General features: G+C 45.2%; 1 protein-coding gene across 2 annotated transcripts in view; it reads left to right on the top strand.

Moving 5' to 3' along the window:
- The first annotated feature begins 1,540 nt into the window (after positions 1-1,540).
- The window catches only part of LOC140388364 (protein SPMIP1), a 59,208-nt gene continuing 45,563 nt past the window's right edge, over positions 1,541-15,185 (top strand). The window contains exons 1-2 of one of the 2 annotated variants that reach the window (XM_072472410.1): positions 1,541-2,074; positions 8,659-9,413. In XM_072472410.1, the coding sequence (XP_072328511.1) occupies positions 1,654-2,074; positions 8,659-8,786 (549 nt within the window). In that variant the 5' untranslated portion in view covers positions 1,541-1,653 and the 3' untranslated portion in view covers positions 8,787-9,413. Of the gene's footprint in view, positions 2,075-8,658; positions 9,414-15,185 lie in introns of those variants that run through there. The other variant, XM_072472412.1, reaches the window with a different exon arrangement.

The following is a 15,185-nucleotide window of genomic DNA, read 5'->3' as shown; positions in this document are numbered from 1 at the left end:
AGTTAGGCCACACTTGGAGTATAGTGTTCAATTCTGGTCGCCACACTACCAGAAGGATGTGGAGGCTTTAGAGAGGGTGCAGAAGAGATTTATCAGGATGTTGCCTGGTAAGGAGGGCATTAGCTATGAGGAGAGGTTGAATAACTCGGTTTGTTCGCACTGGAACAACGGAGGTTGAGGGGCGACCTGATAGAGGTCTACAAAATTATGAAGGGCATAGACAGGGTGGATAGTCAGAGACTTTTTCCCCAGGGTAGAGGGGTCAATTACTAGGGGGCATAGGTTTAAGGTGCGAGGAGCAAGGTTTAGAGGAGATGTACAAGGCAAGTTTTTTTACACAGAGGGTAGTGGGTGCCTGGTACTCGCTGCCGGAGGAGGTGGTGGAAGCAGGCACAATAGTGACATTTAAGGGGCATCTTGACAAATACATGAATAGGATGGGAATAGAGGGATACAGACCCCAGAAGTGTAGAAGATTTTAGTTTAGATGGGCAGCATGGTCGGTGCAGGCTTGGCGGGCCGAAGGACCTGTTCCTGTGCTGTACTTTTCTTTGTTCTTTGTTCATTTAAGACAGAGATTAAGAGGAATTTCTTCTCTCAAAGGACAAGGGGATTTTCACAATAACTTCATTACAGTGTTAATGTAAGCCTACTTGTGACACTAATAAAGATTATTATTCGTGAATCTGTGGAATTCTTTACCGCAGAGGGCTGTAGTTAAGTATGTTCAAGGTTGAGGTAGATTTTTAATCAGTAAAAGGTAACATTTTATGCTTTATCTTTGTGCTTCTATTTAAATCATGCCACTTCAAGAACTGGTTTTTGGAGGAATGGTCCAAATTAGTGTTAAACAACAAGACCTTTGCCAGACATTTTAAAAATGTAGTAATGGTTAAAACGCATTATTTCTGTTCCTATTACCTAATGCTCTTGAGTTTACCACTATTGCAACCGTCACTCTGAATGGAAATGACAGCTTGTGCTATTGTTGTGGAAAAAATGTAATTAATATGACGTTTAAATCCATTTTAACATTAATGGGTTACAGTGCTTGAACCTAAGCAGTAAGATTATCAATTTAAACATTTCTCATGGGAAGGATGATGGTGAAATTTGTTACTTGTGAACCTATATAAAACATTATCTTTTTGATCCTTCAATGACTGCAGGTTCTCGAGGTTTGGTACTAAAAGGACATTTGCAAATGACAAAGCTTGAGAATATGATTGGTCAATTAAGTAACAATGCCACTGCCAATCTGCTGGTTAAAAATGAATAATTTGGAAATGATATTGTAAAGGTGCAGTGCTGTAGGGTCACCACTTTACCATGGTAAACTGTGCTTGAGATTACAGAGCAAGTAATTCTTGGCATAGCTACAAAAGCTGGGTTCTCTGCTCCTTTAGACAGTTCAAAGCTTCCGATTCAGAATCACTGGAATTACTCACATAACAAAAGTCCTCCATCCAGTAGGGGTCCCCAAGGATTTACAAGTGTGTTGGGGCTTTGAGCATGTTGATTGTAACCATGGTAATAGACGGAAGCTTTCAGTATAAAATTGCCGTGCCAATTGCAGCGTATGCCAGCATTCAAAATCAAAGCTCTCTTTTTCATCAGATTGACATTGGTCTCTTGTCAAAGTAATTAAGAAAGATGAAACATCTCTTTGATACACGCACTCAGAAGTGCTGGACGGAACTTATTGAAAAAGAAGCCTATACTCGTATAGCCTGGAGAGACAAGTATGGGGCGAAATATTCCAGGTTTCCACCCACTATTCTCAAGAAGAAGAGTGAAGTTCCCAAACTTCCTGCCAGGAATTATACCCTTCCGGCAATTCACGTTCCAAGACAACAGGAAAAAACAAAGAAACCAGCTCAGGAAGCACCTTCCAAACCTGAGGAGTTCCAGGAGATGCGGCCAGTAACTCCTCAGATCCGAACTTTGCTGTACGATGGATTTTCTAAAGAGCAAAAAGGCCGGTATCTGTACCTGGAAAAGAGGAAGGCAAAACAGCCAGAGGAAAAATTCCAATATCCTATTCTATCCTCCTGGGAGTATGGCTGGAGACAGGGTGAGCGAAATACATCCATGACCCAGAAAATCAGCCCTTATAAAATAGAAACATTTTAATGATTGAATTGATCACAGAGGTTTTTTTAAAAATTCTCACATCCCCTTTTAATTATCCTATGAGATATCTGATGTGATTCAAGAACTTTACTCGAGGATTAGAGACATTTAACTAGTACTAAATGTTTTTCCAGCTGCTTTTTACATATTCATCATTATACCAAACACCTGTTGAGGTCAGTTTCTGTTCGAGATTACCCTTCCTTTTTAAAACAGCATAATTGCTTTGAATGTTCTCAAATCTAAAGTAAGGATTGCTGTTACTGTGCTGGTCAATATTTATCAACTAAGATTGATAAATGATGTATTGTCATGCAAGAGTGATGCCCTCCACATGATGAATAAGGCAGCGTAGTGAGTGATTACAGGTACTATGAGAGGGAGATGGTGGTGTAATAGTAATAGCACTGAAGTAGCAATCTAGTCCGGGTCGAGGGTTCAAATCTAGGCACGGCAGCTGGTGGAACTTAAATTCAGTTAATAAAATCTGGAATTGAAAGCTCCTTCTGTAATACTGAGCATGAAACTATTGTTCATTGTTGTAAAAACCCAATTGGCTCAGTAATGTCCTTGAGGAAGGAAATCTGCCCTCCTTACCTGGTCTGATCTACACGTGACTCCAACCAACATAAATGTGATTGACTGCCCTCTGAAACAGCAAGCCGCTCAGTTTGAGGTCAATTGGGATGGGTAACAAATGCTGGCCTTGCCAGCAATGCCCACATCCCATGAAAGAATAAAGAAAAAATAATTATGCAGCATCTGTGAAGATGTATATTAAATCATTAATCTATTCCAATAACATGTTTCCATAAGTTTGGATATTCTGTCCATCCTCAGTTGGGATATTGATGTTATTTCTCTGGGTTTGATGTGTGAGCTATCTAAACTAGCTAAGCACATGCAGCCCCACTTTTCATCAGTGAATTGTCATCTTCAGCAGCCGTGAATGAAATTTAGGTGCTATCAGTGATGTGGACCCCGGTATATCACTGTTACTCGGGGAACTGGTACTTCCAGCCTTCTGGGTCCCATCCTAGATGTTCTCATCAGCATGCTTATCCTTGGGACATGATTCACAAGTGTAGGGTCAGCTTCCACATGCACAATCACATCCAGCTCAACTTTGCTCTCTCTTGGCCACTCCACTTGGCTTGTACTGCCAGACTACTTGGCCAACATTTAGTCTTTTATGAGCTGTAACTTCCTTTATACAGAAGTCAAACTCTTCAGCCCTGATACAAATACTCTACCCTTGTTACTAGGTCCTTTTATGACCACTATATGTGGCTGAACCAGACTGCTATTCAACTGTGAGCTGGTTTTCCACTTCCATAGCCCCCCATATAGGGCTGACTGATTCCACCGCCATATCTGCTCTTGTTTCAACCAGTCTGCTGCTGAAACCCTAATCAATGCCTATGTCACTTTCACAATCAATTAATCCAAATCCCATTTGCCAATTTCCCATTCCCCACCTTCAGTTTACCAACATTTCCTCTATCTATAGGTAAGGTAAAGTCGCCATAGTCCCAGAAGATCATAGGCCGCTTTCCCCTTTGAGGGGGAGAGCTGACTGGTGGTGATTTAACCTGAGGACCACCACACCTCAGGTGATGGCCAAGGTTAAGAAGGCAGGGCCTTCAACTAAACAGCCCTGCCTCTCTTGCACACCTATCCATTTTTGCTAATCTACCTCCTGGTTCTTAATAGTTCAAAATTCTCAGCGTGTACATTCCTTACTATGAATATACAAATTAGGAGAAGGAGTAGACAACTCGGTCACTTGACCTGCTCCACCATTTGAAACGATTGTGGCCTCCACTTTCCTTTCTACCCACCATATCTTTTGACCACTTGTCAGTGTAGAATTTACGTAACTCAGCCTTGGAGATATTCAGTGACCCTGCTCCTAGTGCTCTCTGGGGAAGAGAATTCAACAGACTAACTGTAATGACCTCCAATTGGCATTATTGGTTGGCCAATTGGAGTATGAGCTCCCTCAATGATAGCTCGTTGAGGGGACCCATATAAGCACCTGTGTAGGCTTTGTGAGGAGTCTTAAGTTGACTGGAATGCTAGCAGCACGGTTTGGAGCTGCTCTTGTATATAAGTTATTGCAAATAAATACTGGTGTGGTGACGGAACCCCTGCCTCCTGTGGATTATTACAGTGGTGACGAGGTAGACAAAGAACCTTGCGGAGACCAGCTGCCGCACTCGGAGGGTATGCCTTGCTCTTTCAAAAATGCCGCCTTTTGGGAAGTTCGATGCATTCGACCCGACTATTGAGGGCTGGTCCCAGTATGTGGAGAGAATGTGTTACTTCTTCCAGGCCAATGAGATAATGGAGGACGGAAGGAAATGGGTTATACTGCTGTCGGCGTGCGGACCCTCAGCCTTTGCCATTTTACGTAGTCTAATGTATCCCGATACGCCGGACACGATACCTTTCCAAGAATTAATGAAATTGGTGGAAGAGCACTATGACCCAAAACCACCCCTCATTTTGCGTAGGTACAGATTCTACACAACGAAGCGGGAAGACAGAGAGTCAGTCACAAATTTCTTGACCCGCCTAAGAAGGCTGGCGGAAAAATGTGAGTTCGGCCCGACGCTAAATGAAATGCTTCGGGACCAGTTAGTGTGTGGCATAAACGACCTCACAATACAGAAGCGCCTGTTGGCGGAAACTCAGCTAGACTGCAGGCGAGCGTTACAGCTCACACTGTCCCTAGAAAAGGCAGCAAGTGGGGCGGAGGAACTACAGGGCACGCCAATGGAGGTAGATACCTGGGAGAGGGACTACCACAAGGGGTCCAACTACCTGATAGCCGCCCTCCGGGAAAGCCTGAGGAATAGAGGGCCAAAGGAAAACCCCAGAACTGCCCCCAAGTTTGCTAGGACTAACTGGAGACAGAGAGAACTACTGGCTGAGGCTCCCCCAACAGAGCAGGACCGTTTCTGGCACCAGACAGAGTGGGGTAACAGCGACAGAAACCCTAGAAGGAGGTGGCAAAAGAGGAATAGCAGGTGAGGATGCAGGGAAGTACACAACCTAGATGCCCCATCCTCCTCCGAAGGGGAACAGTTATATAATATTGCGACGAAGAAAGCAGAACCTATCAAGATTACCCCACGGGTGAACGGTCGGCCGACAATAATGGAGATAGACACGGGTGTGGCCGTATCAGTAATGGGAGTGGCAGCATTTTTTAAAAATCAAAGATGTACTCCAGCCACTAACCCTAACAAAAACATTGATGAAACTTAAAACCTACTCTGGGGAACCCCTGGAAGTTCTATGCACGACTCGTGTACCTGTGGAATATGACAAACAATTGCTCCGATTACCATTGACGATAGTAAACGTATCGAACTTAATAGGACGGAACTGGCTGAAAGACCTAAACTTCGATTGGATGAAAATTTTCCAGAGTGGAAGCGGGCAGTTGAGTGGAGTACTCCAAAAATACCTGGAGATCTTCCAAGAAGATTTGGGGGAAATTCGAGGCGCCAAAGCAACTTTGCACGTGGACCCAGAAGCCCTTCTGAAATGTTGTAAGGCCAGGCCGGTACCTTTTGCATTAAGGAAGAAAGTAGATGTCGAAATAGAAAGGTTACGGCGTGACGGCATTATCAGACCAGTACAGTTCTCGGAATGGGTAGCGCCGGTGGTACCAATTTTGAAGCCAGACGGCTCGATACGTCCCTGTAGAAATTTCAAACAGACGGTAAACAATTACGCACTGCTGGACAAATACCCGATCCTGAAAATAGACGACCTATATGCCAAATTGGCAGGTGGGCTTTTGTTCACGAAACTGGACATGAGCCACGCCTACCTGCAGTTAAAACTGGACAAGGACTCCCAGAAGTTCGCTACGATCAACACCCTGAAGGGACTTTTTCGTTAACTAGGCTACCCTTCAGAGTGTCATCAGCCTGTGCTATATTCCAGCGTACGATGGAAAATATTCTGCAGGGACTACCGCGGGTGGCGATTTATTTGGACGATGTCTTAATCACGTGTAGGACAAAGGGGGAACACTTAAGGAACCTGGAGGAAGTGCTCAGGCAGGCGTACGGCTGAAAAGAGAAAAATGTGTTTTTCTGGCCCCACCAGTGACGTACCTGGGATATAAAGTAGACAAGTCGGGTTTACACCCATTGGAAGACAGGGTAAGGGCAATAAAAGAAGCCCCAGCTCCCACCACGGTCCAGGAGCTACGATCGTTTCTAGGGTTGGTAACATATTATGGCAAATTTATTGAAAATAGGGCGTCCATCCTAGAACCCCTCCACCGGCTACTAAAAACGGGACAAGAATGGAAATGGGCCGCCCGCCAAAACCGAGCATTTAGGGACATTAAGGAACAGCTGTCATCCGAAAATGTTCTAGAGCATTATGACCCAAGGAAGGAGTTGGTGGTCACGTGTGACGCATCACCTTATGGGGTAGGAGCTGTTTTAGCCCATAGAGGAAGGAATGGGGAAGAACGACCAATAGCGTATGCTTCCAGGACCTTGGCGATGGCTGAGAGAAAGTACGCCCAAATCGAGAAGGAAGGACTGGCGGTGATATTTGCAGTAAAAAAATTTCACCAGTATCTGTACGGGCGGAAATTCACCATAGTGACGGACCATAAACCGTTATTAGGGTTATTAAAAGAAGACAAGTCAATACCCCCGATTGCATCAGCTAGAATCCAACACTGGGCGTTGCTACTGGCGGCGTATAGATCCGTTCTGGAGCACAGACCAGGAACGCGAGTAGCAAATGCAGATGCCTTGAGCAGACTTCCCCTCACAGACACCACGCCTCTAATACCGAAAGTAGAGGAGACAGTAATGACTCTAAATTTTTTGGACACCCTACCAGTGGACGCACAACATATTCGGTTGTGGACGCAAAAAGACCCAGTTTTAGCCACGATGAAGCATTTACTGCTAACAGGGGAACTGGAGAGACCAGTGGAGCCCCAGATGCACCCATACATACACCCAGAGCAGAAGGGACCAAATAACCGTAGAAGACGGTATTATGGGGAGCCCGGGTAATAGCCCCAGCTCAGGGCCGTCGGGCAATCTTAACCGAGTTACACCACGGACACCCAGGGGTGTCTAAAATGAAGATGCTAGCTCGGAAGCTACGTTTGGTGGCCAGGATTGGACACAGACATAGCACTCCTGGCACCGACGTACCAAGGCTGCTAACAGGGGCAAAGAGTGCCACCAGCTGCGCCATTGCACCCGTGGAAATGGCCAGGCAGACCCGCCTGCATATTGACCATGCCGGCCCTTTCATGGGCTCAATGTTTTGTGATAGTGGACGCCCACTCCAAATGGTTGGACGTCCAGCGGGTAAACGCGGCAAGCACAGCATCGACAATTGAAAAGCTCAAGGCCTAGTTTGCAACACATGGGTTTACAATGCACATGGGTTTACAATGCAATCATATCCTTTCTTAAGTGAGAAAATCAAAACTGTACACTAAACTCCTGATGTGTTCACAGCAACATCCTGTATCACCGTAGCAAAGCTAATAGCCTTGTTCCTCCCTGACTGTACCCTCCTCCAAAACCCAAACTTTCTGTTTAACTGGCTTCTGAATAAGAACTAGGAGTAGGCCTTGCGATCCATTGGGCCTGCTCCTTCATTCCCTTTCTACTGAACTTTATTTTGCATTTTTCCAGTGGAACTTTAGCTACATGTTTTGTTTTTCTCCCCATGGTCATTGGGCCATATTAAAAATACTTCTGGAAAGAGCTTGGCTTCACCATTTTGAATTGTTGGTGCAGAGCCAATCATGGCAGGCCCATTCCTGCATAATACTTCCAGTTTGTGAATGAGAGCCTAATACCTTCCAATGCCACTTTACCTCCATCACCTACAGCACAGATAACAGTTCTAATTGGCAGTACTGAAATTGTTGAAGCTCCAATGGTTGCCTCAGATGGTCAAGGCCAGTATTAAATAGCCACCAACCCAGTCACTCATATTGGATCTGGCACATGGCTTGATGGGTTTTAGAGGTCAACCAACCCAGGACCACAGTCGGGTGTGCCCAGAATGACAACCTTGAATATTTAGGATTTCTTTGAAGTTATGCTAACATGTGCAATATGTATGCACGCACAATCTTTCTGGTTGCTGAGTTCGATGGCCCCTGCTCTCCTATATGTATAGGACAGATCTTGCACCATGACAGAAGGACAGAAAGCATTGATACAAAAGATTGCACAGAACAATCATAACCCAATCTTTCTCATTCTGAAATGCTTTGAGATGTTTTTGCAAGTGCAAGGTATTATGTTACTACACCAACTTTCAGCAAGGAGTCTATTTTGCAACTAGAAGAGCAACCACATCCTTTAAACCCAACCTATTTTTGGTGGAATGCATAGATGACTAATCTGTAACAGAAAATGTGACTTTCAAATTTACCATTAATTAATATTGTAAACCATTTGGTTCAATGTTAACAAAATATTTAAATGTTTATTTTCAAACTTGTTTGGGCAGGTGATGTTATAGAGGAGCTCCAGTTACCAGTTCATGGTCGATTGAGGACTGTAGACAATACTTTCTTTTCGAGAAATGGTGTCTTCTCCAAGATATCTGCAACAGATGCACTTGCTAAACCAAACTGAGAACGTCGACAGCATTCCTGCAACAATGTTTTTGTCCCGCTTTCTCTCTCTCATACTGAAGTAATCCCGTAGAGCTTCTGATCCGTGGCCTTTTTTGGAATATTTCTGATTTACCATTCATTGCTGAAATAATTCATTAGAAACCTGCAGTAATTTTTGAATCGGTCTGTTACTATTATGTCCGAAGTGCGCTTCAAATACTGCAATCTCGTGATGCTGTGTAATTCAGCATTCCATTTAGTATCAGCTGAATATGTAGATCAAAGGGACCTCTTTCAAATGATCTTATGTATTGCATAGGATTTACTGCTCTTAAAAGCAGTTTATTTTGGGATAAAAATTGTCAGACTAAAACTGGCTTTATAATTATAATACACCTTTGCATAAGGGAGAATAAAGTGTGGGCTGAGAGGCTGCTCAAACCATTAAAGCTCTGTTTCCGTAGTAAACATATGCTGCAAATTACCTGAAGTTCACCATCACAGTTTGTGAGGAAAATATCTTGTAAACTGCCAAAGCTGTGTTCATTATGGAGATTTAGCTTAAAAGCTGTCAACAAAGTGGAGCCAGTGGTTGTACTGGATGCTGGGAAATGACTGGAATAAAAAGTTCTCTGGCAGTCAGAAACCGTTTTACAAGCTAATTGAATCTTAGGCTTTTAAGCTCCTACAGAAAACTTCTAAGCTGAAAAACATAAATGTTTGTGTATATAAGAGGGGCATTTTTTGTTAGTGTTGGGAAGCCATTTGGGACACCAACATTAAACACCTCATCAAGAGTAGAGGAAACTGTGAAGCTATGGACGAACCCACATATTGGCACCTATGTGGACTTAAAGATATCAAATAGCCTCGCATATGTGTAATGTTGATCGATAGGCAAGGTGGGTTGTAAAATTGAAGCACAGCGTTGAATGTATTAACATATAAATTATGAGCAGGGGTAGGCCCCTTGAGCCTGCTCCATCATTCATTAAGGTCATGGCTGGTCTTATTGTAACCTCAACTCTACATTGCTGCCTATCTCCTATAACCTTTCATCCCCCTGCTTATCAAGAATCTATCTACATCTTAAATATTCAAAGACTCTGCTTCTACTGCCTTTTGAGGAAGATAATTCCAATGATCTCCAACTTTAGCGGAAAGAAAATTATCTGCATCGCTGTCCAAGGTATTATATTTCACTAATTTATAGGATATGCCTCAAAGCTTGTGCAGATGCCTTTGATCTTCCATGTTTGTTGGAGACAATTGGCAGCAATAGGGATAAAACTTTGTGATTGAACGTGTCACTCAAGTTGGTCAAGGAAATGTGGGAAACTTCTCTGTAAAGGTACAAAAAAAGGTAGCTCACCTCAAGTAGTATCTCTCTTTACAGTCTGTAGTTATAGAAGCAGAGATTTTATATTAAGGTATTTGCAGTTAAAAGAAGATTCATTTTCTGTGATTTCTCGATGGCAGATGCAAAATGGCACTTATACAAATCCAAAGGGCAGAGTATCAGAGGATGACGTTAAATTATGACAATGACAACCAGTTACAGTCAGATAAGTGTGCCACTTAACCGTACAAATGTCTGAGATGAAGAAAGGCAGCAGTTAAGTCAGCTAACAGATATCATTGAGTGTGCAGAAGTGGGTAGCCGGAAAATAAAGGAAAAGACAACCCCTTGCTTCATCAAAGGCACTCATCAACTCAGTGATTCAGAATTTAACACTGATGAAGGAAGGAGAGTGAATCAATGGCTCCACTCATAAAGATAAGATCAGATAAGCTCTGGAAAAAGTGGTAATCGACACTAGACTTTACCTATCCTATAGTCTGGCTATCTAATGCTGTTGACTTGTCAGCTATCTTTAATCATAATTTTACTCCACTAATTTAAGACAATGCTCTCATTAGTGTTTACTTTAAGCGTCCAGTTATTGCTGAATTACAGTGGTGCACTGAACTACCTTTTATGACCTGATGTTGCTAAATAACGTTGCCTATTAATAATTTGCTATTCAAACTGCTAGCTGACCTTGACTAAACCTGCCATATCTATTTATTGCTTGTATGCTTGCTGTTCAGCTTTCGGTTTGTATGCTTGCTGTTCAGCTTTCGGTTGTCATTTTCTGCGCAATTAATCATTGTTAGGGCATGATTTGTCATCTAACTTCTCCTTGATTCATCAAGAAAAAGTTAATTCATTTAGTAGTTAGCAAACAGAGGGTTGGTGAAATAAACACCAAGAGGGCGAAAGCTGGTGAATGTAAGATGGTTCAGCAAACCACGTGAGAGTTCTTTCAAGGGTAGCCTTAAACCCCAGACTGTTTTATTATGTATGAATGGATGGAATAGTTGACCCGTGGAGGTTTATTAGTGAAGAGTTAAGGTGAGTATTACATGATTTATCTCCTCCTTTGGCATGTATTTGTTGTTGGGATATTCAGTGTGCTCACACCAACGCACCCCCCCTTCTTCTCCTTAAGCTCTTGTCCCTCCCATCATAATATCCAACCATGGTTTTTCATTCAGATCTTCCTTTAGCCTTTCATTCTAGACCCTAAAACTCAAACTTGCACAACTTTTCCTCATACCTCATTTCTTTTGTACCCTCAATGAGTCTTTTTGGTTAAATCACAATTACAAAACATTTAAATATTAATCACAACACACGGAAATAGTGGCCTGGATTCTCCGATTCTGCAGCTATGTCCGCAGGATGTCACGACCAGAAAGTCTGCATCGATCCTCTGCCTGGTGAGGCGCTAGCAGCCGGGCCGCCTAAAGCCTCCTTTACCTGCGGATACGGCCGCAGAATGGCCAGGGCTGTGGCTGCACATGCGCGAGCCGGCGGCCTGTGGCGGCTGTGCCGTACAGCATGGCGCCGGCCACGCGCAGATCCGGAATGCCAAAAACTTTCCCCCTACAACCCCCGGACCGCCCCCCCCCCCCCCCCCCCCCAGCCTCCGCCAAAGCCCCCTGCCAGCGGAATGGCCCCCCCCGCCCCCGACTGTGGCAGCGCTGGACACAGTCCGCAGCCGTCACGCTAGGTCCCCGAAAGTTGTGAGGACACGTGCCCCACCCTGTCGGGGACTCAGCCCATCGGGGGCGGAGCATCAAGGGAGGGCCTCATGACGTCCTGAGGCCATCCTGACAGCATGAGTATGCTGTTTTTGAGGGGGCGGAGCATCGGAAAAATGGTGCCGCCCCCGATTCCAGCATAAAAATGGATTCTCCGGGGTCGGCAATCGGAGAATCCAGCCCAGTGTCTTTCAATCTACTTTTATAAATATCTGTAAATATATAAGAGCTTTGTTTATTGTGTTTACTCTGGAGTTTTAAGTTATGGCTGTATCATTTCCCTAGTTCTGATAAAATTCTGAACATTTTGATGATGTGTTGGAGATCCAAAGCAAAGTGCCATAAATACTGAAGCATGAGTTGATGGCCGTGGTACACACACTGCTGAATTTTAGTGATGCTGCAGATGGAACACACATCTATAAGGATGGGAAATTGGACAGCGAGGAAGATTTCCGGTACCTTAGCAATCAACTGGTGCAGGAGCTAATCAACTCTGCGAGCCATGCATCATCCCAAGAAAAATAAGCTGCTAAAGGGGCATATTTAGAAACTATTTCACAATATGAATCAAGTTACCATATGACTAATTCATTGAAAGCGCACCCTCTCTTTCAAAAAAAATATGCTTTGCAACGAATACACTTTAAAAAAAAATGTATTTTATTACAAACATGTGTAAAATCAACAACATGTACAATAGCACACACCACAACCTCACGATCCACAGTTTGTACAATTTTTCCCCTTTATACCCCATCCCCCATGGTGAACAGTTCCTCAAAACCGTGTGATGAATAACCCCCACCTCGTCTCCAAGCCCTCCGCCGACCCCCTCAACCCAAATTTGATCTTTTCCAACTGGAGAACGTCACACAGGTCCCCCAGCCAGGCCACCACACCCAGTGGCGTATCTGACCTGCAGTTCAGCAAGATCCTTCACCGGGTAATTAGAGAGGCGAAGGCCACAAAGTCGGCCCCCTTCCGCGACAGCAGCTCCGGCATTTGCAACACTCCAAAGATCGCCACCATCGGGTCCAGCCTGACCTCCACCCCCACAATATTAGACAGCATCCCAAAAAGCACTTCCCAGTAGCTCTCCAGCTTCCCGCAACCCCAGAGCATATGCGGGTGATTCGCTGGCCCTCGCTCACACTTCTCGCACTCGTCAGCCAACCCTTGAATGAACCCACTCATCCTCACACGGGTCAGAAGCACCCTGTGCACTACCTTGAACTGAATCAAACTCATGCTCGCAAAAGAGGAGGTTGAATTCACCCTACGCATCGCCTCACACTACAGACCCCAGTATATTTCCCTCCACAACTCCTCCTCCCACTTGCTCTCAATCCTCACCACTTGCCCCCCCCCCCCCCCCCCCCCCCCCCCCCCCCAGCTCCCCCAACCACCCATATATTTCCTCAATCCTACCCTCACCATACTCATCCAGGAACAGCAGTTGCTCAGGTAGGATATATAGCCCGGCAACGTAGGCAATGTCCTCCACTTCTTTCTTGCAAAGTCCTTCACCTGCATTTATCTAAATTCACCCCCCCCTCGGCAACATAAACCTCTCCCACAACTTATCCAGGCACGCAAACTGCCCTCACCATCTCCAGTCCAACCTCCACTGTCTCACTAAACAGCCCCAACAGATGCGGTGCCAACTCCGTTGCAGACTCCTGAAAGAACTCTGCCGGAAAGCCATCCGGCCCCTGGAGCCTTCCTCGACTTCATCCCCCTAATGCTATCGATCACCTCCCTCAGCTTCAGCACCTCCTCTCTTCCTCCAACCTTGGAAACTCCAATCCATTGAGGAACCATCCCATATCCCCTTCCTCTCCACACGGCTCTGCCCTGTATAACTTGTCTTTTTTACAGAAATTTAGAGCACTCAATTATTTTTTTCCAATTAAGGGGCAATGTAGCGTGGCCAATTCACTGACCCTGCACATTTTTTGGGTTGTGGGGATGAGACCCATGCAGGCATGGGGAGAATGTGCAAACACCACACGGCAAGGACCCAGAGTTGGGATCGAAGGGGGGGGTGCGTTGGTGTGAGCACACTGAATATCCCTCAGCACCATGAGGCAGCAGTGCTAACCACTGTACCACCATGCCGCTCAGCCTTGTATAACTTTTCATAGTACCCCAGGAACACCTCATTTATCTTTCCCGGCTCTGTCACTACTTCCCCCTCTCCATTTGCACCTTTAAAATTTCCCTGGACTCAGCCCGCCTCCTCAGCTGGTGGGCCAGCATGCGGCTCACCTTCGCCCCATATTCATATTGAACCTCCCTCTCAACATCTTCCTTTGCCAGAAATTCTTTAGTGGGGACCTCTGCGTATCTTCTATCCACCTTCACTATCTCATCCAACAACTGTCCATGCTCCTCCCTCCTCCTGTCTCTGTGTGCCTTGAATGAGATAATCTCTCCTCGAACCACTATCTTCCACACTTCCCAGAATGTGGCCGCTGACACTTCCCTCCTCTGATTTCCACATACTCCCCGATCGCTGACCTCACCTTTTCACAGAACCCCTTTCCGCCAACAACCAGAATCCAGTGTCCATTTCGGCCTCTACACTGCCCCTCACTCAGCCTCACCTCCAACCAATGCAGCGTGTGATCGGATATCACAATTCCCGCATACTCTGCCCCCCCCACCCTCTACAACATCGCTTGGTTCACCACGAAGATATCAATTCTCGAGTACGCCTTGTACCCGTGTGAGAAGAAGGAGTACTCCCGGGTTCTTAAACCTCCATGGGTCAACCATTCCCATACATTCATACACCCTCCCAACTCCTTCATCATCCTCAACCTTCCCATTGACTTGGGGCTCGACCTGTCCACCCTCGGTTCCATAACACAATTAAAATCTCCATCCATAATTAATTGGTGCGCATCCAGATCTGAGATCAGTCTCAGCAAACCCCTCATAATCCCAATTCGGCACATATACATTGATTAGCACCACCGGCGTCCCCTCCAGACCTCACTCACTATCACATATCTACACCCCGGGTCCCGTACTTTCTTGGCCCCCACATACCCTGTTCTTTTATTCAACAAATGGCCACCCCCGTGACTTTGAGTCAAACCCCGAGTGGAATACTTGTCCCATCCATTCCTTCCTCAACCTAACCTGGTCCTTCACTCGGAGGTACATCTGTAAGAAGATCACCTCCACCTTCAAACTCCTCAGGTGCACGAAAACCTGGGACCTATTAATCGGCCCATTTAACACATGGACGTTCCACATTACAATTCTTACTGGAGGCTTATGCCTCCACTCCCCTCTACCATCCACCATCATCCCCCTCCGG

Source organism: Scyliorhinus torazame, chromosome 13 (assembly GCF_047496885.1).
Source record: "Scyliorhinus torazame isolate Kashiwa2021f chromosome 13, sScyTor2.1, whole genome shotgun sequence".
Taxonomy (NCBI): Eukaryota; Metazoa; Chordata; class Chondrichthyes; order Carcharhiniformes; family Scyliorhinidae; genus Scyliorhinus; species Scyliorhinus torazame.
The sequence above is the reverse complement of the archived record's forward strand: the minus strand, read 5'-3'. Positions and strand labels throughout refer to the sequence as shown.